General features: G+C 58.0%; 1 protein-coding gene across 1 annotated transcript; it reads left to right on the top strand.

Annotated features, from left to right (window-relative positions):
• Positions 1-7,553: 7,553 nt before the first annotated feature.
• Positions 7,554-23,928, top strand: ACE (angiotensin I converting enzyme; the record flags this gene model as incomplete). Its single annotated transcript, XM_080359777.1, has 25 exons — positions 7,554-7,763; positions 11,006-11,173; positions 12,443-12,530; positions 12,905-13,048; positions 13,287-13,478; positions 13,636-13,733; positions 13,934-14,106; positions 14,385-14,608; positions 16,050-16,194; positions 16,514-16,612; positions 16,843-16,965; positions 17,442-17,653; positions 18,175-18,311; positions 18,609-18,767; positions 19,169-19,256; positions 19,461-19,604; positions 19,834-20,025; positions 20,347-20,444; positions 20,713-20,885; positions 21,333-21,556; positions 21,757-21,901; positions 22,097-22,195; positions 22,602-22,724; positions 23,279-23,466; positions 23,747-23,928. 25 exons carry the CDS (start codon positions 7,554-7,556, stop codon positions 23,926-23,928), a joined length of 3,828 nt encoding a protein of 1,275 aa, XP_080215903.1.
• Positions 23,929-24,552: the final 624 nt, after the last annotated feature.

Genomic DNA, 24,552 nt, shown 5'->3' with positions numbered 1-24,552 from the left:
GCCGGTCCCACCCGCGCAGCCCCCTGCCCTCCCAGCCCTACCTGTGGGTGCTGCCGCCCGCGCCGGGCCCGGCGGTGGCGACGCTGAGCAGGGACGGGGACAGGGCCACCGCGTTGGCAAGGCAACCGAGTGATGGCAAAGCGGGGGGGCTGCACCCCCAGCATCGCTGCAGGCGGAGGGAGCCACCGCAGGCAGGGGAGGGGGAAATGGGGCTGCAAACCTGGGGGGACATCCCCACGGGGGGGGGGGGGGGGGGGGGCTCTGTGTGTGTTGGGGACGGTCCCCAAGGGGGTGAGTCCCTGGCAGCGTGTGCGACCTCCCAGCTGTGCCAGACCACACACCTTGCAACACCCCAGCCCCAGATCAGGACAGGACCCACTTCCCCTCGTCCCCACACCCCCAACCTCACTGCATCAAGCCCTGGGCTCTCTCACGTGTTTTAATTTTAATTTGGGCAGTGCTAACGAGGGCCCCCTGCGATCTGGCTTAATTGTGTCCCGCTAATTCCCTGCAGCTGCGTGATCTGCCTGACCTGGGTTCTGCTAATTCCCTGCACCCCCCTGCAGCACTGGGGTGGTGAGCTCAGAGCCGGCGCCCCCGCAGGACTCTTGGCTGGGTTGGGGGACATGTCCCTGGGGACCCCCGGCCACCACCTGCCCCACCCGCCCCGGGGGGCCCTCCAGCACCGCCGGCCGCATCCTGCACCCCTTTGTGAGATGGTTCCGAGGGAGAAGAGCCCGGAGGGGGAGATGGGGTGATGGGGAGAGACAAGGGGTCCCCTCAAGGGGTTCCGTCCCGGCTCCTCCTGTGGGTGCGATGCTGCGCACCGGGGCGAGCGGCACCCCGGACCGCCCCCCCCCGCCATCCGCCGTGTGTGTGTCTGTGTCCGTGTGTCTGCGTCCGTGTGCCGGGGTGTGCGCTGCTGTCCCCGGTGCCACTAGGTGTCACCAGGAGCCCGCGCTGCGCAGCCCCCGGGGGTGGGAGCTGGAGCATCCACGGCTCCGGGTCACCCGTGGCCGGCCCGGGTGGGGTAGGATCGGCAGCACCCGTGGGGCTGGATCCCCAAAGTGACCCTGAGGTCACCCCTGGGGGCCAGTGCGCCCTCACACCTGGACCCTGGTGGGCTGGAGCACCCGTGGGAGCAGCAGCATCCCCGGAGCTGGTGGGGTCTGCAGGAGCTCAGATGTGACCCCCTCTGGCTGCTCTGTTCCCCCAGCCCTTGCGCCGGCGGGGCTGCTGTCACCCACTCAGACCCCCCAAAGCTCCCGCAGAGACCCTGCCGATCCTCAGCATCCCCAGCACCATCACCCTGCCGATCCTCAACATCCCCAGCACCATCACCCTGCCGATCCTCAACATCCCCAGCACCATCACCCCCCAACCAGGGCTTGTGCTGCACGTCACGAACTCCAGGAGCAGCACAACCTCCCCAACACCACAATGTGATTTGGCGGAGCCGAAATCCCCGTTCAGCCCCGGGGCCCCATGGGCACCTGTCGCACCAAGAGCAAAGTCCAGGCCCAGGAAAGAGTCCCGGGGCCACCGCCCCGATCTTTGCCCACAGGGGACAACCCCAGGGACGGCACAGCCGCTGCCACCTCCCAGCCTGCGGTCGGGCCTTATCGCCTTGGCGGCTCTGGGAAAACGGTTCACCAGAGTTAATCAAAAATAAAAGCCACCATAAAAGTGCCAACCTTGAGCTGCTGGGCTGTGCCCCGGCTGGAAAGGGGCGACTGGGTGTCTGGGCAGAGCAGGGGGAGGATTTTCCAGCTGAGACCCTTGGAAAAGCCTCAATGGGGATGGAATTTGGGGGGTTCATCCTTTAGGATGCTTGTCAGGACAGAAAGCTTTGTCCTCTGCTGAGGGCAGCACTGCCGTAATGCAATACGAAACAGCTTTATGAATGTTTATAACCACATCCAGCCAAAACGCCTTGACTTTCAGCAGCAGAAAAGACAGAAGACCTCGGCATTACGTGATTAAATGGACACGGCTGCTTGTTCTATCCCCGCAGTGGGGGTCCCTGCACCCACTACCGTGAGCAAGAGGACTCACTGACGGCTGATCTGGGGACAAATAAGCCCGTTAACACTGGCCAGCACCCTCCTCTTCCCCGGGAACAGCGAGCCATTTGTAACCAGCTCTTTAATTAAAGACATTGCCAGAGGCAGAATGGCTTTATTAAATCTGCCTGAGCTTTCCCTGAGCTGGCTGTAATGAAATCCTCCCGCGCTGCCGGGACCGTGACGTGCCAGGCGCGTACAAGAGCCAGTGCTGGCTGTCCCAGCATGGACCCCTGGGGCTGGGGGACAACCAGGGGTGCTGGGGGATGCTCAGGGGTACTCAGGCATATCAGGGACATTCAGAGACATTCGGAGATGCTCAGAGATCCTCAGGAATATTCAGGAATTCTCAGGGATGCTCAGAGATTTTCAGGGACGCTCAGGCATATTCAGGGATGCTCAGGGACATCCAGGGACATTCAGGAATGCTCAGAGATGCTCAGGGACATTCAGGAATTCTCAAGGATGCTCAGGGATGCTCAAAGCTGCCACATCTTCCTGCAGATCCGGGAGTGGAAGCAGCTCAGCGGTTGCTGCTCCAGCTCCCCGGTCATCAGCCAAGCCCGGCGCCCTCTCCAGGTTTGTCCTGGGCTGCCAAGCACCAGCTGATCATTAGGAGCATTATCAACTGATAATTCACGGTAAAAACAGTAGTTCCCGCCCTTTCCCGGTGTGGGCGGCTTCTCCTCCCTCTGCCTGAGATTATCGAATTACCATTTTGCTGATCTAACCTCTTTCGGGTTGTTTTTTCCCCCCTTTCTTAAGCCAAGTTTTTATCGCTAGGAAATGCTGATTTGCAAGATGCCTCCGCAAGGATGGTGAGGATGGTGTGGATGGCGAGGGCGGTGAGGGTGGTGAGGGCGGTGAGGGTGGTGAGGATGGCGAGAATGGCGAGCGTGGTGAGGGTGCTGGTTCAGGAGCCCGGCAGCCTCGGGGAGCTGAGCTGCCACCTGAAACAGCCCCGGCCTCTGCGGGTCCCTGTGCAGCCCCAAACCCGGGCAAGATTAACATTTGATTTTCATTCAATATAAGGTTTTTAAAAGCCATTTTGTAAGGCTACGCGGCCGCCGAGGGAGCAGCTCTGGGGTAGCTCAGGTTTAAGCACAAATTGTCCTGCTGGGTCGTGTTGGGGGGTTGGTCCCCAGCTCTCTGGGGTCCCACAAAGGCCGAACGATGGGTGATGCCCAGATGGGATGGAGCGGGATGCCTCTCACATCAAGGATGGGTGCAGCTTGGCTGGAGAACACCCTGGTTCTCCTCCTGGCTCTAATCCCATCTCCCCGTCCTCCTCCTCGCCGGGGACAGAACTTTGCTGAGCCGAGCAGGATCAGTGCAGCCACTTGCAAACACTTCATCTTTTTCTGGAGAGGCTGAAGGCACGTTTATGGCAATTGCTTTTTAATAGCAGCTTGGATAAACAGCCGCGGTACCCTGCACCGGGTGCGCAGCGGGTGATGGGTGCGGTCACGCTCGCTCGCCGCTGGGCTGCGATTGGCTTTGGTTATTAAAGAAGATTAAAAAAAAAGAAAAGAAATAATGGACTTTGCCACATTTTATTGGGCCGATGGGTGTGGAGGGAACACGTCGGCCTCTTCGCTCAGCCCGTGTCGGCGCCCAGCTGCTGAGCAAGCGGGGAGGATGAAGGATGGGGAAAGAAGGATGGATGAAGAATGAGAGATGAAGGAGGAGGGATGAAGGATGAGGAAGGCGGGATGAAGGATGAAGGATGAGGGATGAAGAAGGAGGGATGATTTCTGGCCAGGCTTTTACTCCTTGCCCCATGATGCCCGTGGCTGTGTGCCTGGCGCTGGGTTTGTCTCCTGCGCTGTGGCCAGGGGTTCTCAGGGGCTGGTTATCACGGTCTTGCATTTATTTATGACCCTCCCAAGACATGGGCACCATGTAGAGGCCCTGAGCTGCTACTTGCCCTCAGGATACAGCATTTTGAGGGCTGTGCAGTGCCATAGAGCATCCTCAGGCTACTGGCACCGATCCCAACCCGGGGGACAGAACCAGACACGGAAACCACGTCTCCATCTCCTTCTCATCCAGCTCCTGCCCCACTGAGCTGCCAACCTGGCTCACACGTGTCCCCTGCGCTGGGACCAGCCTCCCCATGGCCAGAAACCCTTGTCCTCGGGCAGGCACGTGCTGGGAGGTGTTTTTGCGGAGCAGGGTAAAAATCGTGCTGATAAGGAGCGTTTCTGCTGCGTTCAGCTCTGGGCAAGAGCCAAGTGATAAAGTGTTTGTGATGATAAAGCAGCGATTGATCCTCTGGCACTGGGAGTGAGCGCTCTGTCCCCATGCAGGGGACACACAAGACTTTAATCTATCTTTTATCCAGGGAAGCAGCCCCATAATATTGCCAAATACCCCCAACAGGGGTATTTTGCAGCCAGACAGCAGGATCCCTCTTGAGGTCCCTGTCCTCAAGCCCAGGTGACATCAAGGGGCTGCACTGGCCACAGCACTTAGTCTCATGGTTCGTGATTGTTTTATTAGTCACAGGTTGAAATAAACCACCAAAAAATCCCTTTGCCTGGGATGTTTAATTTACTTTAAGAATCAGAAAACAAACCCTGTTTGTTTAGATGAAAAATTCGGATGGGAGATGGGGCTTTTCCCTCTCCCTCACGGCAGCATCACCGTGTTTGGGAAAGCAGCTTAGCAAATTATGCACTATGATAATTGATTGAATTCATCAGTAAATGAAGCAGGAGCCTTGAAATTCAGGGTTCAGAGAGGGAGGAAAAAAAGCCCCCATGCAGTGATTTGTACCAAGCAGCACAGGAGCCATCAGGAGAGGTAACACACCTGGTAAAAATAGTGGGTTTGAGGTTTAAATCAGGAGGGAATAGTTTCTTTCCCTTCCAGAAGCTCCTTGGTTGCTCAAGCAGAGAGATGGATCAGATGGGAGTTTTGAAGCACTCTTGAAGGCTTTGGGAAATGAGATGGGGAGGCCAAAAGTGTGATTTATAATAAAAGAAAGGGAAAATGGGCTCGAGCATCCCCAACCAGAGGCTGTAGGGCTGGGATATATCCAGTACAATCCCCAAATGTCTGCTTTTTCATGTGGCCGCCCCTGCTCATCCCCTCCGATCAATACCTTACAGCTCCCCTGAGGAACATCTGCTGCCAATATTTGGGGCCACCAGGGCTGCAGGCAGGAGGGGTTTTGCCGCTGGGGCAGCTCAGGCTCCCTGGCAAGTGAGGCACTCCCGTGTCTGCACCCCGATAAGCTGCAGGGATGCTCTGGTCATCGCGCACGTGTCCGCGCACACGAGCTCCAGAGAGGGGGGGACAAGGTCCCTGTGCAGCTGGTGGCAGCGACGCGAACCCATGGGAAGCATCCTCCTGGCCCAGGGACACCGCGTCTCACCCGGCGTCCCCTGAGCCCTCGTTCCCACGAGCGGTTCAGCATCCGTCTCCGTGGCAACACATTTTCCACATCCTCCGATACCTCCTGTCTGCGGCGCCGGCAGCCCCGGGGAACCCTGCGCGCTGGGCACAGATGGGTGTTCACTGCCCACCCCAGCACCCTGAGAGCGGCGGGGACGGCGGGGACCAGTCCCCTGTTCTGCAGGTTGTCCCTTGGGTGTCTCCGAGCCCACCCTTGGGGCACAGGATGGATTTGGGGCAGCACAGAGGCACCTCCGAGCTTGCAGGCATCTCACCTGCCTTCCTGGGCCACCAGGCACCTCATCTGCCAGCGCTCTCCCACGTGTAGGAGGATTTTCTGCCTCTTCCTCCTGGCTGGAGCTCTCCAGGAAGGGACGTCGCAGAGCCGCGGGCATCCTTGGAGATGCGACTGCCCAGAAAACCTCTCGCCCAACACAGAGTCCCGCAGTATCATCCTTGGAAGATGCTCACACGCAAAATGACAGAGACCTGCTCTTCCCTGCGGGGTCACCCATTGGAAAAGCCTCATTCGCTGGGATTCCTGGTTACCAGTGGGACTGCAGAGCCCGTTTCAGCCGCGCCACTCACCCGAGATCCCCAGCGGTGCCGGAGGTTGTGCCGTAACGCCCCGGAGCCAGGAAAACCCCTCCCCGGCACAGCTGGGAACAGCGCTGGGGGCACAGGAAACCCATTCATCGGCGCTTGGTCACCAGCCAAATTGGAGCCAAACCAACCAACCTTTTTCCAACTTCCCAGTAAAATGGACTTTCCAGGGACCTGTGACGGGTGGAGAAAGTGATTGGCAAGGGGGGGCTCAGGAGGATGGTGGCTTCACCCCCAGCTCCGCAGTGTCTGGGCTCCCCGGTGGTGCCGGTGCTGTTGTGCACCAGTACAGGCTGGAAGTTGGGGGATGAAGGATTTTTGGATGCCCACATCAGTAGGGCGTTGGGGGAGCTGTGATTTTTGGAGGGAGGTTTAATAGACATCAGAGGGTCACAGGCTCCTAAATCCCTTTCTTTTTTATTTTGGAAATGGGTCTGCAAATGCTGCAGGGTCCCCAGGCCTGGCAGGAGGACGCGTCCCTTGTCAAGGGGCCACGCTGTCCCCGTGGGGTCACCCCATGGGGCTGTGGTGGTGCCCAAATGTGTTGCAGCACCCAGCGGGGCTGACGTGTCAAGGTGTTTCCATCTGTCCCCCCCAGAATAAGTTGTCCCCTCTGTGACATGTGTCCACTGTGTCCCCATGGGGTGGCGGCCTCGATGAGGGGCGATGCTCAGCCTGGGCAGGGCTCCCGGGGCTGGGGCCAGGCCGAGGGGCAGAGGGATTTAGTTATATAAAAATAATTAAAAAACCAAAGCAAAACAAACTATCAAGCCCACCAGCACGGGTCTGGTTTTCATTTTGCAGGAACTTTTTGTTACTCTTTCGCATCAGCCCAATTCCTCCAAGTCCAAAACACTTGGTGTGATGTGATGGGTTTCCCTCCGCAGCCAGCAGAAATAATCCTTTTCTCCGAAAAATGAGGTTATGCGGGAGGTGGGTCACGCTGGCAAGAAGCAGCGGGAGACGGACCTTGGCTGCCTCCCAAGTCACTGCGCTCGCCCCCGTGCCCCGTGGCGGGTGGCGGGGACGCTGCCGAGGGACATCGCTGCGTGACACCAGCGTGGGGAAGGGACGTCCTGCCAAGAGCCGCGGTCTGGTCGAGCCGGGTCCCCAGGAGGGTCTCGGGACCCCGCAGGGACGGCGCTGCCTCCCACCCACCCCGTCCTTCCTCCTCCTTTCTCTTTTTCCCACTTTCCCCTCGATTCCGCTCTGTGTCCTTCCCTCCCCGCTGGCCCAGCCGCGTCCCTCCCGGCGTGGCCAGGCACAAGAAGGACTTTGCCCCCCAAGGCAGCGCTCGCTCCCCACTCCTTCCCGCAAGCCCGGGAGCTGCCGAGGAGAGCGAAAATGCTCTGGTGTTATCTGCGAGGGGAGGCAGGCTCGGTGGGCAGGGTTTGCGCGAAGCCTGCTGGCTTATAAGCAGCCAGCAGCGGAGGCAAAGCCGTCTCGCAAGGCACCAAGCGGGTGTCCCCCCCGCGTTTTCCTGTCGCGATGTCCCCGGTGCTGGGGCTGCTGCTGGGGCTGAGCCTGGCGGGTGCCCTTGGCCCCGGGCTGGAGCCCCCCGAGTCCGACCCCACCGAGGCGGGGGCTGTCCTGTTTGCCAGCGCCTACAACAGCACGGCCGAGATCGTCCTCTTCGAGAGCGTCTCGGCCAGCTGGGATTACTACACCAACCTGACGGCCGAGAACGCTGCTCTGCAGGTGGGTGGTGGGACGGGGGCGATGCCACCACGGGGGTGTCCCTGGCAGCGGGGACTGGGGCATGGTGGGGACACTTGGAGGTGTCCCCTTCCTCCTCGCAGGCTCCTTTAGCAGCAGCCCAGGGTGGCAAATTAGGGCTGGGACGTGTAGTCCGGGAACAACAGGGTTTTGCATGAAATTTGCCCTCGGAGAGGCGCTGCCTGGAGCCGCAGCCCTGGTCCTGGAGCACAGTCTGGGTTATTTTTAGAGGTGGTTCCCTCCTCCCAGCACCTTCTACTTTCCTTCCTTCTCCTTTCCTGGATGGGGGTCAGGTGTCAAGTGTCCCTGTCCCTCTCCCTGCCCGGTGCCACCTCGTCCCCACGCTGTGCGGTGCCGGAGCCCCACGGCGTCCCAGCACTGACGCTCTTGCTTTGGGGAGGACACCAGGAGCCCAAAGTGTGCAGGCAACAGGGTGGCATTGGGACCGAGGCTGCCACTCCCTGTCCCTGTGTCCCCACCCCAGCTTTGGGAAATCAGGCTATGGGGGACTTGCCACGAGCCCAGAGCTCTGGTGGGGAGCGGTGCTGCCTGCCTCCCGCAGGCGTGTTTGCTGGGGTCTCTGTGTGTTTGGGCTGGGTTTTGTGGGCAGGGAGTTCAAGCAGCCCGGGGGGGCTGCAGAATGGTGTGGGCTGGGGAATCGTAGTCTCCGGACAAGCTGCAGAGTTCTTCCCGGCTCTTGTTGTGCCCAGGGAGCTGCTGGGTACCCGGTGCGGGGGCACAGCCCCGGTGCCGCGTGCAGCTCGGAGGTATACCTGCCACCCCTTAGAGCTTGAGGCGCACGGGTCAGTGAATCCCACACATCACCCCTGCGCCCCAAGGGCTGCCACACAGACCCGAACACCTCCGGATGCCACGGGGCTGCCCTGCGGCAGGAAGGAAACGTGTTTTCCTGCACCAGGGGGAAGATCAGCGCCGGGTCTGACTGCTGCCAGCTTGGCACAACACCCCAGAGCACCCAAGTGCCCCTTCAGCCGTCTTTCGGCGGGCTGACGCGGTGTCTGGGCACACACCCAGAGGCTGCTGCAGATGTTGTGGTGGGACCAGGGACCCTGGGGCAGAGCAGCAGCATCCCGGCCACCCCAAGTCCAAGGTTAAGCCCCAAAAAGCACCTTGCATGGACTTTTCCCAAGGGGAGTTTCCAGGCCAGCTCTCACCCTTTTCTGGATTAATAAATGCCAGAGGATCAGGGCCAGGTGACAAGGCTCCCAAGCCACCCCAGGACATGGAGAGGACCCTTCCTGAGATCGTCCCAGCGATGGGGCAGTGGGGAGTAGTGCGGTGGGATGGGGAGAAAATGAGCCCTAAAGGGTTAACAGCCGGCCAGCACCGCCCCAAGGCTGAACTGTGGGGATGTGGAGAACTCCTGGGTCAGGCAAACCCCGCACAGGTCTGTGACACAGGAGGAGCTGAGCCAAGGACAACAGGGTGTGTGCTGCTCCAGGACCTGCCACCAAAGGTGGCCACAGGACAAAGTGACGGGGGGCAGGAGGCTGAAGGCAGCGGCCCCTGGTCACGCAGGGACGGACAGAGGGATGGACAGGGAACTCAGCTGTGGGAGGGGGAGATGAAGCGTCTCCTGCAAGCTGGGGCTATGAGCAAGAAGCGCTCGGGGTTCAGGAGCTGCTAGTGGGTGCGGAACGTCTCCGGGTGCCTGGGGCAGCCCCAGTGCCCTAGGTCTCATCCTGCTGAACCTTCCCTGTGCAACTGGGAGCAGGGAGGGACTGGGTGGGGTCCCTGAGCCTCCCAAAGGAGCACAGGCCCAGAGAGCTCCAAATTGGGGGTGAAGGGCCAGGGCTGGCGGGCACGGCCGTGGTGAGGGCGTCTCGGGCAGTGCCACCGGCCCCGGCTCGCTCCGCCAGAGCTGTCAGGAGAGTTTAGGGCACGATCCGCCTGACCAAACACAGGCGCCTGTTCAAGGAGAAGACAAAACACAGCTGGACTCTGCTTCCTACAACCGCCCAGCTCCGCGGCGGCGGCTGGGAGGGGGTAACGACACCCCCCATTTCGTGGGGTGATGCAGGAGCATCTTGCTCTAATTCAGGGTGTCCGTGGGGCTGGCACATCCCATCACATTCATTGGTACCCCAGTGATGCTGTGGGTGCTGGGACATCCAACAGAGGTGGTGGGTGCAGCCAGGGTCACTCACTACTTTTGGCATCTCCACCCCCATGACCCCCGCACGTGGGTGCTGCCCTGGGCAGCCCCCAACCCTGCCGCACCGTAACTCCCTTCCAGCCAAGGGAATGTGAAGATTAAAATAAAACAAACCAGGCTTGCTGGAACCAGGCTAAAAATGCCATGAATATCAGCTAATGAGCTCCATAAATCACGCTGGGACGGCACATGGGCAGGGAACAGGCGCTCTGCACCTTCCCACTCCATCCTGAGCCTTGTCCCTCTGGAAAGATCAGTGTTTAGCAAAAACACAGCTGACACTGGCTGGGCTGGGATGTGAGCGCCAGCAATGCACCCTGTCCCAAAATCGTGGCCATCAGCTGCGGCTCCAGCTGCCTAAATAACCCCCCATGGCGCGGGCAGCTCCCGGTCGCCCCACAACCCTGGGAAGGGAGGTGGGGGCTGGCAGGAGATGGGTGACAGTGAGAGACCCAAAACTGGGGGCAAATGGGTGCCCCTCTGCATGGTGAGACCCAGACATGGCGCTCACAGGGCACAGGCTGCGGGGAGCCGGAGGAGACATGTCTCGAGCTGGCAAGGGGGTGTAGGAAGGGGAAAAGTGAATGTGACATCTTTGCAGTTTCCCTTTGGGCTTCTACAAAGGTGAGAAATAGCTGGAATAGGAATTAAATGAAGCTAGAATGCAGAGATCCTCCTGAAACTGAGGTCTGGAAGCTGCCAGAGCCAGCCCAGGAGCACCTGGACAACCTGCCCGTGTGGGGTGGACACCCTGTCCCCATATCCCCACCCCATCTGGGCCACAACACCCCGGAGCTGCTTCCAAAACATCTTCAGAGGCGCCTTGGCGGGTGCTGGGCGGGAGCGCCGCCGGCGAGCGGGGCTGCCACATCAGCTGCAAGTTCATGTCTCTGTCTATGAATGTCACGGGTCGTGGACAGCCCTGTCTGCCACCTCGCGTTCTGTCCCCTCTGGCTCCTGCAAGCCCTTGTGGCTCTGAATTTGTCCCCCAAACCATCACCTGCGTGCTGACGTGTCCTGAGTCCCCGTGTCCCCTCTCACCGCGCAGGTCCAGGCATCGCTGGAGGAGCAAAACTTCACGGAGCTGTGGGGGAAGAAAGCCAAGGAGCTCTATGGCAACATCTGGAGCAACTTCAGTGACCTGCAGCTGAGGAAAATCATCGGCTCTATCCAGACCCTGGGACCCTCCAACCTGCCCCTGGAGAAGAGAGAGCAGGTGGGTGAGGTGCTGGCCGAGCCCTGGCCATGGCGGGTGCTGCAAAGTGCCTTACAGGGATTTTTCCCAATAATCTGTTGCTGACCCGTTGTCCCTCCGTTGCATTTTGGGGGTGTCTCTCTCTGGCTTTTGCACAGGGAAGATGGTGATGGAGAGGGGAGATGGGGTGGTATATCCAGCCTGCTGGCCCCACCATCCAGCCCTAAGCTTATCTTGGAGCTATCCAAGTGGGAACCGGACATTTCCTGCTTACACAGAGTGGCCTTGGGCGTCACCTGGAGAGCAGCCAGGCTGTGCCCATGGCCAGGGGCCAGCTGGCTCGACCTCATGCCCCGGGGCTCCTGAGAAGCGGGGCTGCTGCAGCCACCCCCGTCCCGAGCAGTCCCTGCCAGCCCGGGGACACCAGGACATCCTGAGCTTTCCCCATCACAACCCTGAGCTTTCAGGACCATTTACCTAAATGTGACTTGATTTCGGTTTCCGTGCATGAAAAGATTGCCCAGGCTGAGGCTGATGGCCACTTGCCTCCACACAAGTGCAGGAACGTTGGCCCTGTCATCCCCCACCGAAACCCCAGCAAAGCCGGGTGATACGATCCTTTCCGGAGAAACGTCGGCCCTGGTTCCTTCCAGGAAACCCATCCCTACCCTCTCCCAGACAACACAGCATCACGTCTCCTCCCCGCACATCATCCACATTTCGCCTGTCCCCAGCAGCTCCATCCTGTCCACTGGTGCCCTGTCCCCATCCCCTCCAACCAGAGCAGAGGGATGGAAGCAGAGAGAGGGACGGAGTGGAGGAATTTCCTTCCCTGGGAATGGGCTCCCCGGGCAGGTTCCAGGAAACCTCCTGTTGCTATTGTTTGCTGTTGTTGAAGTTCACAGAAATAAATCCCCCTCCTCCTCCTGCTTTGCTTTTTTTTTTAACCCACTTAGATAAACAGGCTGTGCCGCAGCCCCGCTGACAAAGAGCTTTATAAATAGCCCCGCTCTGGGACAGCACGAGCGCTCACGACACGTTGGAGGGGGGTTCGGCAAGCGGCTGTGTACGCCTTGTCTGTCCCAAAGAGCCTCTCTGCTCCCAGCGTGCGAAGGGTGCAAAAACCGTGGGTGATAACACGCTTATCTCACCAAAAACGTGCTGTGTAAACATAGCGATCCTCCTCCGCATCCCTTCAGACACGCATTCTGGAGCTGGGGAGGCTGTAGATCCCTCCCGAAGGGCCATTCCCGTCACCTTCCAGCCCCAACGCCTTTTCCTTTCCTGCAGTACAACACCATCCTGAGCGACATGGACAAAATCTACTCCACGGCCAAGGTGTGCCTGTCCAACGGGACCTGCTGGGACCTGGAGCCAGGTATGGTCCTCGTCCCTCTGCTCCCCACAGCCATAGGTTTGTCCTGGTCCTCACCAGCGGGTTGGGGTTGGCAGATTGTACCCATGTTTATTAAAGTTGTTCTGGGGCAAGGATGGATATTTAGGTTTGGCATGAGGTTGGTGGCAACTCTGCAGAGATAGTGCAGGATCATGGAATTACAGAACAGTTTAGGTTGAAGGGACGTTCCCAGCTCCCCCAGTGCCCCCCCTGCCATGGGCAGGGACATCTTCACCAGCTCAGGGTGCTCAGAGCCCCGTCCAGCCTGGCCTGGGATGTCTCCAGGGATGGTTCATCCACCACCTCTCTGGGCAACCCCCGTCCTGCCCCTCGCTCATGTCCTCCTTGTCCCTCAGACATCTCGGACATCATGGCCACCTCCCGCAGCTACAAGAAGCTGCTCTACGCCTGGGAGGGGTGGCACAACGCCGCAGGCAAGCCGCTGCGAGCCAAGTACGAGGAGTTCGTGAAGCTGAGCAATGAGGCCTATCAGATGGACGGTATGGGCAGGATGGGGTGGTCAAGGATCAGGGGTGATAAATGAGGTTGAGACAATGGGGTGGCCTGTTGCTCTCCCCATCTCGCATGCAGCATGCACCCAACTTCTATCTCCCAGTGCCAGCAATTTGGGAAAGGGACAAAAATCCTACTGCTGCCCCCCAGTCCCAGCTCTTGGTGCTGGGTTGGGGGGCAGCCCCTGAGGGTGGGAGCCAGGGGTCATCACGGCCTCCCTGGCAGGATTCGAGGACACGGGCAGCTATTGGCGCTCCTGGTACGACTCACCCACCTTCGAGGATGACCTGGAGCACCTCTACAACCAGCTGGAGCCGCTCTACCTCAACCTGCACGCCTTCGTGCGGAGGAAGCTGTACGAACGCTACGGCCCCAAATACATCAACCTGAAGGGTCCCATCCCTGCTCATCTCCTGGGTAAGAGGACAGACCACCCAGCCTGTGCCCAGGGATGCTGGTGGGGCCAAACAATCACATGCAGAGCCACAGTGGGACGGGGCTGGCCCAATTCTTACAGTGTCTCTTTTCCTCCTGACCTACCACCAGCTCTTCTCCAGCTCTTTTATCTTCTCAGGCAACATGTGGGCTCAGCAGTGGAACAATATCTATGACCTGATGATCCCATACCCTGACAAGCCCAACCTCGATGTCACAAGCACCATGGTGCAGCAGGTGATGGGCTGAGGAACTCACTGGTGGCAGTTGGGGGGGACAAAAACCAGGGTGTTAGCCAAATCTTGTTTGTAACACTGACCCTATGGGAGTGGTTTCTCATATCTCATACCCCATGGTGCTGGGAGAGCATCAGAGGTGATGTCCAGCATGTGGACAGCCCCTTCCTCAGCCATAACCTCCTGCCTGCTGCCCATCAGGGCTGGAACGCCACCCACATGTTCCGGGTCTCGGAGGAGTTCTTCACCTCCCTGGGTTTGCTGGAGATGCCCCCTGAGTTTTGGGAGAAGTCCATGCTGGAGAAGCCAACGGATGGGCGGGAGGTAGTTTGTCACGCCTCGGCCTGGGACTTCTACAACCGCAAGGACTTCAGGTGCGGGGGGCATGTAGGGGCCCCAGGGCTACCGGGTGAGACCCTCCTCCATCCCCCTTGGGGGCCACCATTTTGGCCACTCCAAGCCTGGTTGTGTGGCCCAATCTGCCACCTTCTTGGGTAAGGTTTTAGGGCACCATGCTGTCCTGCTTTCCCCTCCACTGGGTCTTTCACTTCCCCATGGGGTGCTGCCACCCTCTCAGGGACCATGCAGGGTCCTTCCCAGGCAGCTGAGGTTCCTCGCCCAGCTCAGACGATGCTCTGTTTTCACTTATCAGGATCAAGCAGTGCACAACGGTGACCATGGAGCAGCTGTTCACGGTGCACCACGAGATGGGCCACGTCGAGTACTACCTGCAGTACAAGGACCAGCCCGTCTCCTTCCGCAGCGGGGCCAACCCTGGCTTCCATGAGGCCATCGGCGATGTCATGTCCCTGTCTGTCTCCACGCCCAGCCACCTCCAGAAAATTGGTCTCCTCAGCAGTGCCACTGAGGACACAGGTATGGCCGCTGCCCTGGGGAGCTGGGTGGCCTGGAGGGCTCAGGCACTGCCCATGGCACCAGGAAGGGTTTGGGACATGCCAGAGAGGGCTACAGTCTGGTAACACAGCCCAGAGAAGACAAGACCCTGTAGCTGGTTGTGTGCCTTTCACCCATGCTTGTTTCCGTGTACAAACCATTCTTGTTTCCATGGGTCCGTGCACAACCTCTTCTTGGCTCCATGGGTTCATGTAGGATCCACCTTGTCTCCATGGGTCCACGCACAACCTCATCTTGGCTTCATGGATCCACATAGGATCCTTCATGACTCCATCTTTTTCACCCCCAAGGGCAGGAGAGGTGTTCTTCAGAGCTTGTCTGTGCCCCTTCCTTCTCCATCAGAGCCCCAGACTTGAAAACAGCAGCTTGGTGCCTGATCGGCTTTGACCTTTCAGGCGTTGTCCCGCTCCCTTGCCAAGAAACATCCACCCCAGGAGCTCCTGGTGCAGCTCTGTGGAGGTGGCACGAGGACAGTGAGCGGGTGACATGTCTGCCTGCCAGCCAGCACAGCGGAGAAGGACTTGTCACTGCAGGGCACTGCCCGGCTTGGCAAGAGTCTCTCCCTCTCGCAACGTCTCTCAGCCAACATGTCAAAGCAGACGGCAGCAGAGGAAAACAAGCGCTCGTAGACTCCTGCCGCAAGCGTCTGCTCTGCGGAGGAGGAACAGTCCTGGGATCCTCCTGCCTTGTCATTAAATATGTTTCATGACGGGGAAGCCGTGGCAGCAGCCAAGGGCTTTGGGCCGATGCTGCATAAACACCATGGAGCAGATGGTCCCGGCCTCAAGGCATCACTACCAGACTAACCCATCTGGAGCTGTGAGGTCAGAGAACGGTTGGCAGCACTGCCCTGAGGGTCTGTTGGCTGCCATCACCATGATGGCATGGCTGCCAACCCTTCTCTGACCCCACAGTTCCAGGTGGGTCTCCAGCAGGTTGTTTTCCAACCTTTCTTCCCCAGATCTCCTTGTGGTGAAGGGAAAAGCAGATGTCATTATCTCCTGTGCTTTCTATGATATGATACGTTGACCCCAACTCTTGGTCCAAGCCAACAGAACCTTTGCAGTGGTGTGACGGCTGTGCAGACCAAAGCCCCTTCACCTTGAGTCCCCCAGGGTGAATGTGTGAAGAAGGAATCATTAGACTTGTGCTCACTAGAGACCTTCTCACTCTGATAGCCAAAGGGACACCACAATTGTCACTCCTGTTGTCCCTACTCTGTAGAAGGGCACGTGTTGCCCCAAGCAGGAACTGCATCTAGAAGAACCTCCTGTACCCTGTTGAAATGTTGTCCCCATTTCTCATCCAGATCTGCTCACCTTCTTGCCCACAAAATTCTGGTGACCATAGTGCTGGCCAGCCAGATTTCTTCCCAACCTGGTTCAGGCTCTGTTTCATGCAGAGAGCAACATCAACTACCTGCTGAAGATGGCCTTGGAGAAGATCGCCTTCCTGCCCTTCGGCTACCTCATCGACCAGTGGCGCTGGAATGTGTTCAATGGCCGCACACCCCCCAGCCACTACAACTACGACTGGTGGTATCTGAGGTAGGGTCAGCAGGGGTGGATGGGGGTGTGGAAGCTGGGGGTGTGCAAGGAAAGAAGGCAGGAAAGAAGAAAGAGAGGAAAAAAGGGAAAAAGTAGCCATAGAGGTGGTTGGAGAATGATGGATAGATGGGGAGGTGGGATGGATGGATGGATGGATGGATGGATGGATGGATGGATAGATGAGTAGGTGGATGGAATGATGGATGGAAATACATGGAAGCACACTCTAATAGTGTAGATTTCTTCCCTTCCCATTCCCTGCCTTGGTTCATCTGCCTCTCTCTTTCCAGCTCACACTCTTGTTCTATGTTGTCTGCAGAACCAAATACCAGGGTATCTGCCCTCCAGTTTCGAGGAACGAAAGTAACTTTGACCCTGGAGCAAAGTACCACATCCCTGGGAACACCCCTTACATCAGGTAGAGGAGCTGCTGGCCAGGGGACAGGGTCTTGGGGAGCAGGTGGAGTTGGGGCTCAGCTCTATGGGCAAGGGAGTGGGATGAGTCACTCCTGCTCAAAACACAGACTATCCAACACTTGGGACCACAAATAGTGGGGAGCGACATGTGGCCAGGTGCCTTCTCCCCACCCTAGGACTTTTCTGCTTCCCTTAGTCCCCAGCGCTTACCTTCATGGGCTTTCTTGGCAGGTACTTTGTGAGCTTCATCCTCCAGTTCCAGTTCCACAAGGCGCTGTGCCAGGCAGCCAACCACAATGGCCCCCTGCACACCTGTGACATCTACACATCCAAAGAAGCTGGAGACAAACTCAGGTGGGGACAGCAGAGGGTCAGGACAATCGCCATGGGCAGATGTGTGCGTGGAAGCTGATGGTGTGCAAAGGAATGAAAGAAGAAAGGAAGGAAGGAAGAGTGGCTGTGGAGATGGCTGGAAAAATAGCTTTGCAGATGGATGGATGGATGGAAATACATGGAAGCACTGGGGTGGGGTGAGTGGTCCTCACCAGAGCACTGCTATTGTCCCTGTCATGAGCCCCCACCCAGACAAGAGGTCACTAAAGCACATTTGGTTCCTGTTACCTCCCTGGGTGTTAACAACTGCATGAGTATGTCATGGGGAGCCCTCATTCCCATATGCAGGACAGATGAGGGGCTTCAGAGGCTGTTCCCAGCTTCATGTCCCACTCAGGAATAAATCTCCAACCCTTGTGATGCTGAGATACCATCACCACTTTTCTCCCATCCATCCCCTGGCCTCATGCTGGCTCTTGCTTCCCACTCCTCTGCAGGGAGGTGTTGAAAGCTGGGTCTTCCAAGTCATGGCAGGAAATCCTCTTCAACCTCACTGGCACGGACAAGATGGATGCTGGGGCCCTCCTGGAATACTTCAGCCCTGTCACCCAGTGGCTTCAGGAGCAGAATAACAAGACCAATGAGGTGCTGGGCTGGCCTGAGTTCGACTGGCGTCCCCCTATCCCTGAAGGCTACCCCGAAGGCATCGGTAAGGCTGCAGCTCCATCCTGGCTCTGGGGACGGGCAGGAAGAGGTGTCCCAAGGGACATCACTAACCCTGAGGTGGGACAGTGTTGGGGGAGGTCTCTGCTGTGGTTTTGGAGGTCACCATGCCAGCAAAGAGAAATAACCGTCTCCACATGATGTCCTGCAGGGTGCCATCAGCCACCCTCTTGACATACCATTGTCTGAAGCCCCGGCCCTGTTGCTGTAGTGATGCCATCAGTCATGGCGTGACAGGTCGTCTGTTTTCAGCTGCATCCTTTCTGCCCAAGTGGGAGGGTCTAGGGCATGCGGCATGTCCCATTGTCCTATCCCCTGTCCCACAGAACACCCCAGCAGTGCCCTGCTGTCCCCGTTTCTTGGCTCAACCCACTCCCCAGTTGTCGTATCCTTCAATAGACCTGCAGTTCTGGGAAAAGCTCAACTGTGGCTTCATGGGTGGTGCTCTTGCAAAGAGGAGGACTCTGCTGACTCCCTTTCTCTTCCCCTGTTTATCTCCTCCTCTAGACAAAATAGCAGATGAAGCACAAGCTAAAGAGTTCTTGGCCGAGTACAATAGCACAGCTGAGGTGGTGTGGAACGCCTACACTGAGGCATCCTGGGCCTACAACACCAACATCACCGACTACAACAAAGAGATCATGGTATGGGAATGACCCTGGGGCTGTGTGGGGAGAGATGACAGCCAAGGCAGGCATCTGGTACATTTCAGACGAGCTCTGAAAACCAGGGCAGCCTCTGCCCTTGCCCTAGCCAAGGAATAACCCTCTCACCTAGGAGGTGCCTCTTCCATGAAAACCCTCATCATGAGATGAGATACCCACAAGGGTGGCCACGGGGAGGTTGTCAGACATGGCATACCAGGTGGTGCTTCTAGTTATGGCCTGTGTCTCAGGGATCTCCTTGAAGTAACTCCTCTCTGTCCCCTCCTGCACTTGCAGCTGGAGAAGAACTTGGCCATGTCCAAGCACACCCTGGAGTACGGCATGAGGGCCAGGGAGTTCGACACCTCCGACTTCCAGGACCAAAGTGTCACACGCATCCTCAACAAGCTGAGTGTCATTGAGAGGGCAGCCCTGCCTGAGGATGAGCTGAAGGAGGTGAGCTGCAAGGGGACAGAGCAAGGGATGGGGTGTCCCTTGCCTCTCCCTGTGTGGAGACACAGGCTTCTCCCAGCTTGTGGGAAATCACACCCCCTGTTCTTGAACAAGGTGAGAGTTTGGTAACTTCTACACGAAACCAAGATCCTTGTCTCCAGGGCTTCCTACTTCAAGGTTGCCTATCCCAGGCTTCAGAGGGGCCTGGTTGCTTGGGTGGCAATGGCACTTTGCTTGCTGGCCCCAGTGCCTCCTGTATGGACATCACTTTGCCTCCATTTGGGGTCACACTTGGCCTTGGAAGGGACCAGAGGAAAACTCCTGGGGACATCTCAATAGGCTGTGACCTTCCCCAAGGGCAGGACCAAGGATAACCAGCTCATGTGGCCTGATTTTCTTTGCAGTACAACACCCTCCTCTCAGACATGGAGACCACATACAGCGTAGCCAAGGTCTGCAGAGAGAACAATATCTGTCACGCCCTGGATCCTGGTAAGATCTGTCAGGATGTCCAGCAAGTCACCTGCAACAGGCCCAGAAAGGAGGGATTTTTTTAATAGGGACATGGAGAAAGGTCATGAAGGGGCCTTCCCACCTTCTCTGTGATGGCCCCTGAGCAACACGTTGGGTCTAGCACCATTACATCAGTCCAGCCCATCCAACAGCATCACTTTGGCTTCATTGCTCTCTCTTCAGACCTCACAGACATCATGGCCACCTCACGGGACTATGATGAGCTTCTCTTTGCCTGGAAGGGCTGGCGGGATGCTTCTGGGAAGAAGATCAAGAACAGCTACAAGCGATACGTAGAACTGAGCAACAAGGCAGCCGTGCTCAATGGTCAGTGCTCCACACCCCTAAAGACAGACTATGGTCTTAACAACCTCTGAGCAGAGGATTGGGCTAATTGTCCAACTCAAGGCCAAAATATCGAGGGTGTGGAGGTCCCACCAACTCCCATAAGATCCACTGTCTGGTGGATGTGGAGGGACCTAGGGTGGCTGAGCAGCAAGACAGACTCTTGCCCAAGAAAGAGTGTCTAACAGATTCTGTTCTTTCTCTGCCACAGGCTACGCAGACAACGGGGCCTATTGGAGATCCGTGTATGAGACCTCCACCTTCGAGGAAGATCTGGAGAGGTTGTACCTGCAGCTGCAGCCCCTGTACCTCAACCTGCATGCCTACGTACGCCGAGCCCTATACAAAAAGTATGGTGCAGAGCACATAAACCTCAAGGGTCCCATCCCTGCTCACCTGCTAGGTAAGGGCTTTGCTAGGCCCTCGAGCAGAACTGTGTCTCCCACCAGGCACAGCTGGCTCCAAGTCATGCCAAGAGTTGAGGTTGGTCTCTGTTCAGCTGTGGCCAAAGGGCCGAGGCCCCATGAGAAGAGTCTGGAGAAGCCAGTCTGCCCCAGCATGACTTGACCACTCCTGCATGGACAGGGTCCTGCTCACGGCACCCTTGTGCAGGCAGGGACCAGGCAGGGTGATCCTCTTCATGCAGGAGTCAGGAGTAACTGGTTGACTTTGCTCTTCTCTCCATCTCCCTCCTGCCATGCCGTTGTCTTCCTGTCCTTCCCAGGCAACATGTGGGCCCAGTCATGGTCCAGCATTTTTGACCTGGTGATACCTTTCCCGGATGCCACCAAGGTGGATGCCACCCCAGCCATGAAACAACAGGTCAGTGCTTCTCCAGGTTGCTCAGGACATAGCACCCTTTGGTCATTGCCATCATCTGTGTTGCCAAATGCTTCGGTGCTGCCAAAAGCCTCCACGGCTCATCTGTATTCTCTCCCCACCTGGATATTCCAAGGGCTGGATCCAGCTCTAGGTGCCCCCAAAGATCTCCCCTGCCCAAAGGAACAAGGCTGGCACTGGCCTTCCATCCTTCCCAGCCCCAGCATCCCGCGTTGGCCCTCACCAGGTCCCCTGTCTGCTCTGTCCCCAGGGCTGGACACCCAGGATGATGTTTGAAGAGTCAGACCGTTTCTTTACCTCTCTGGGCCTCATCCCCATGCCGCAAGAGTTCTGGGACAAGTCCATGATCGAGAAGCCGGCAGACGGGCGGGAGGTGGTGTGTCACGCCTCCGCCTGGGACTTCTACAACCGCAAGGACTTCAGGTGCCCGCGGGGAGCAAGTGGTGGCCCCAGCTGACATGGTGACGGGGCAGATAGCAGTGTCTTTGTAGCAAAAGGGCATGTGGCCCAATGTCACCACAATGTCTCTTGCCCTGTGGCTGTGGCAGCCCCACTATGGCATTGCCACTGATACCCAAAATGCAAGTATTGCTGGCAGGAGATCTCATGGTGGAGGGAGGGCGATCAATGCTTTCCCTGCCATGGAGAATGGAAAAGCTGGTGAACAGGGGCAGGGAACAGGCTAGGACAGCAGGAGGTGCAGGAGGAAACAGAAACACTGATCCAACGAAAAAGGACCAGTCCAGCCTGACATCAGGGGACACAAGGAAAGAGAGGTCAAAGGGAAAAATAGCTCAAGGGGCTGTGGTTGTTCTTGGAGATTTTCACCTCAGCATTGCCCTCACATCTCCTCCTGTTCCGCATGTCCAGGATCAAGCAGTGCACCGTGGTGAACATGGATGACCTAATCACGGTGCACCATGAGATGGGTCACGTCCAGTACTTCCTGCAGTACATGGACCAGCCCATCTCATTCCGTGACGGAGCCAACCCTGGTTTCCATGAGGCCGTTGGAGATGTCATGGCCTTGTCCGTTTCTACCCCCAAACACCTGCACAGCATCAACCTGCTGGACCAAGTCACGGAAAACCAAGGTGAGCTGGCAGGGGAGCACCACACGAAGGTGAGTGTGCTGCTGGGGACAGCTGGAAATGTAGAGGGTCAGGATGGGCTGGGCAGGGTGGAAGGGATCAGGGACATATATCTGATGGGAACACCCTGCCCTTGGGCAGAATGACCCATCTGGGGTGGAGAGGTGGGCACAGCCTTGCTCACACCTCCCCACCCTGCCCAGAAAGTGACATTAACTACCTGATGAGTGTCGCCCTGGACAAAATTGCCTTCCTGCCCTTTGGGTACCTCATGGACCAGTGGCGCTGGAAGGTGTTTGATGGACGGATCAAGGAGGACGAGTACAACCAGCAGTGGTGGAATCTCAGGTGTGCTTGAATTCAGACCCCACTTTGGTGCAAGGACCATTGTCCCACTGTTTTCTCCCATGGTCCAGTTGGCCGTAGTGGGACTCAATGGGATATCTAACCCCTCACTCTGTTCTCACACCCCTGCTGTGTCCCATCCCACCTCACCCCACCTTCTCCTCCCCATGCTGGGCTAACTCTCCCTCTCTGGCCCAGGATGAAGTACCAGGGCCTGTGCCCACCAGCACCAAGGTCTGAAGATGACTTTGACCCCGGGGCAAAGTTCCACATCCCCGCCAACGTGCCCTACATCAGGTGAGTACACAGGGCTGGGGCAGGAGGAACACTGCGGGGACGCAGAAGCAGGATCTGCGGTTCAGATGTCAGCAAGGGCACCTTGTTTCATGGCTGGTGGGATACTGGGTTGTTCTGAGGGTGTCTGGCAGCTCCAGGGACCCCCGCAGAACCTCAGAAAGGAAGGATTTGGGTGAATTTCTCCCTGAGGAGTATGGGCTCATGCACCCAGGCAGCCATAAAACATGTTAAAGGAGAAAAGCTGTCAGCAGGTTGGACTGAGTTGATTCAGGTGCAGCTCCAAAGCAGGTGATGCTACTCCAGACTGAGAAGATACAACCAGGGGACAAGGGGGACCACACCGTCCCTTGCACAGCCACAAGCAGAGTCAGTTCCCATGTTCTCACCCCTCTCCACCCCCCACCAGGTACTTTGTCAGCTTCGTGATCCAGTTCCAGTTCCACCAGGCGCTCTGTGCGGCAGCTGGGCACACGGGTCCCCTGCACACCTGTGACATCTACCAGTCCAAGGAGGCTGGGAAGCTCTTGGGGTAGGTGTGTGGGCAAGATACGTATGTGCCCAAATACCTTCAAGCCAGCCCAGCAAGACAGGAGGTACCACAGCCCCTGGTCATCCATTCCCTCCCTACCCCAGTGTGGGATGCTCTGGTCCCCGGTTCTGGGGTGCAGGCAGGGGGGACCTCTTGGAAGGGGCACTTGGGCTGGGTGCTGGGGCTGTGATTGCGAAAGCTGCCGCTAGATGGTAGCTGGAACCCTGGCAGGGGGAAGGCTCCCTCCTCCTCCTCCTCCTCCTCTGCAGCCCCCAGTTCCTTAGGGAAAACAACCCCCTTGCTTCAAGAAAAGCTCCTGCAAAATTAACCCTTTCACCCAAGAACTTCTCTGCCTCAGGCTGGGTTCACTGAAGGGCTTTAAACCATGGAAACTCCCCCTTTACCCCAAGCAAAACTTCCCTCCCTGTGCTCTGGGGTCACCGATTGTACCCAGGGGTGCTGACACCAAAAGCCCCAAGCCCTGGGGAAAAGGGAAGGGCTGGTGGCCGAGAGGGTGACCGGGAACTCACTGGAGCCGATTTCTCCCACCACAGGGAGGCCCTGAAGCTGGGTTTCAGCAAACCATGGCCCGAAGTCATGGAGCTCATCACGGGGCAGCCCAACATGTCAGCTGATGCCCTGCTGAGCTACTTTGAGCCACTCATGACATGGCTGGTGGAGGAGAACGAGAAGAACGGGGAGGTCCTGGGCTGGCCTGAGTACAGCTGGACTCCTTACGCAGGTACAAAGCACTCAGCCAGGCACAGCAGGTCCATGATGGGGCTGATCTAAGCCCTCACCACGGCCAGGATGGGGCACGTGGGAGAGACGGAGCTGTCTTGATGCTCCTTGGCCACCCAAAAACCACCAGGTGTTTGGATGCTTCCCCCTGGTTTCCCATGGAGCTGGGTCTAAAGGGGACACAGCACCCCAGAGATCAGCAAAGGGAGAGCTGGTGACCCAGCACATCCCAACCCAGAGCCACGGGTGCCAACCATGTCCCTTATTTCTCCATTTTCCAGCCCAAGCCGTTCGAACCGATTTCCTGGGCATGTCCCTGGCCAGCAATCAAGCCACAGCGGGCGGCTGGGTCCTGCTTGCCCTGGCGCTCGTCTTCCTGATCACCACCATCTTCTTGGGCGTCAAGTTCTTCTTAGCCAGGAGAAAGGCCTTCAAGTCCAGCTCAGAAATGGAACTGAAATAAGGCAACAAGGGAGCATGGACAGGGTGCAAGCGTGGGCATTGGGGCAGGCTGGCAGCGATGCCATGGGCACACTTGCCAACGAAGCCACGGGTTTCCACAGCCCAGGACTCCTCTCTCCAATCAGGTCAGGCGTTTTTTTCTCCACTATGCAAGAGCCAAAGCAGAAAAGAGCTATTTATTTGTCAACGTCTGCATCAGAGGAAGAGAAATTCAGGCACCGTCGGGCACGGAGCCGTCACGGGCTGCCCCTGCACCAGGGCTGAGAGCTGCTCCAGCCTGGGCACCCACCAGCCACCTCCAACCCGTGGGCAGAGCCACAGGGACTCCAAGTGACAGCGGGCCGTTTGGGGAGGGACGGAGCACACTCCAGCCGCTGGTTTGCCCACTGCCGGGCTGTACGCTTGCATGGATGAAAAATAAACCCATGTCTTGTCACTCCCAGAGCAGCAGCTCAGATCCTTCTTGCGGGTGGGCTCGGATCTCAATGGGATGGAGCTGCCACCCCAACCACAAGCCCCTGGGGACGAACCACCCCTTTGGGGTGACACACCTGCAGGACCCAACCTCCCCCATCCTCACCATGATGGCTCAGCATGCCCATCGCCCCTAAACCGCAGCTCCCAT

This window comes from Nesoenas mayeri (assembly GCF_963082525.1).
Source record: "Nesoenas mayeri genome assembly, chromosome: 26".
NCBI lineage: Eukaryota > Metazoa > Chordata > Aves > Columbiformes > Columbidae > Nesoenas > Nesoenas mayeri.
The sequence above is the reverse complement of the archived record's forward strand: the minus strand, read 5'-3'. Positions and strand labels throughout refer to the sequence as shown.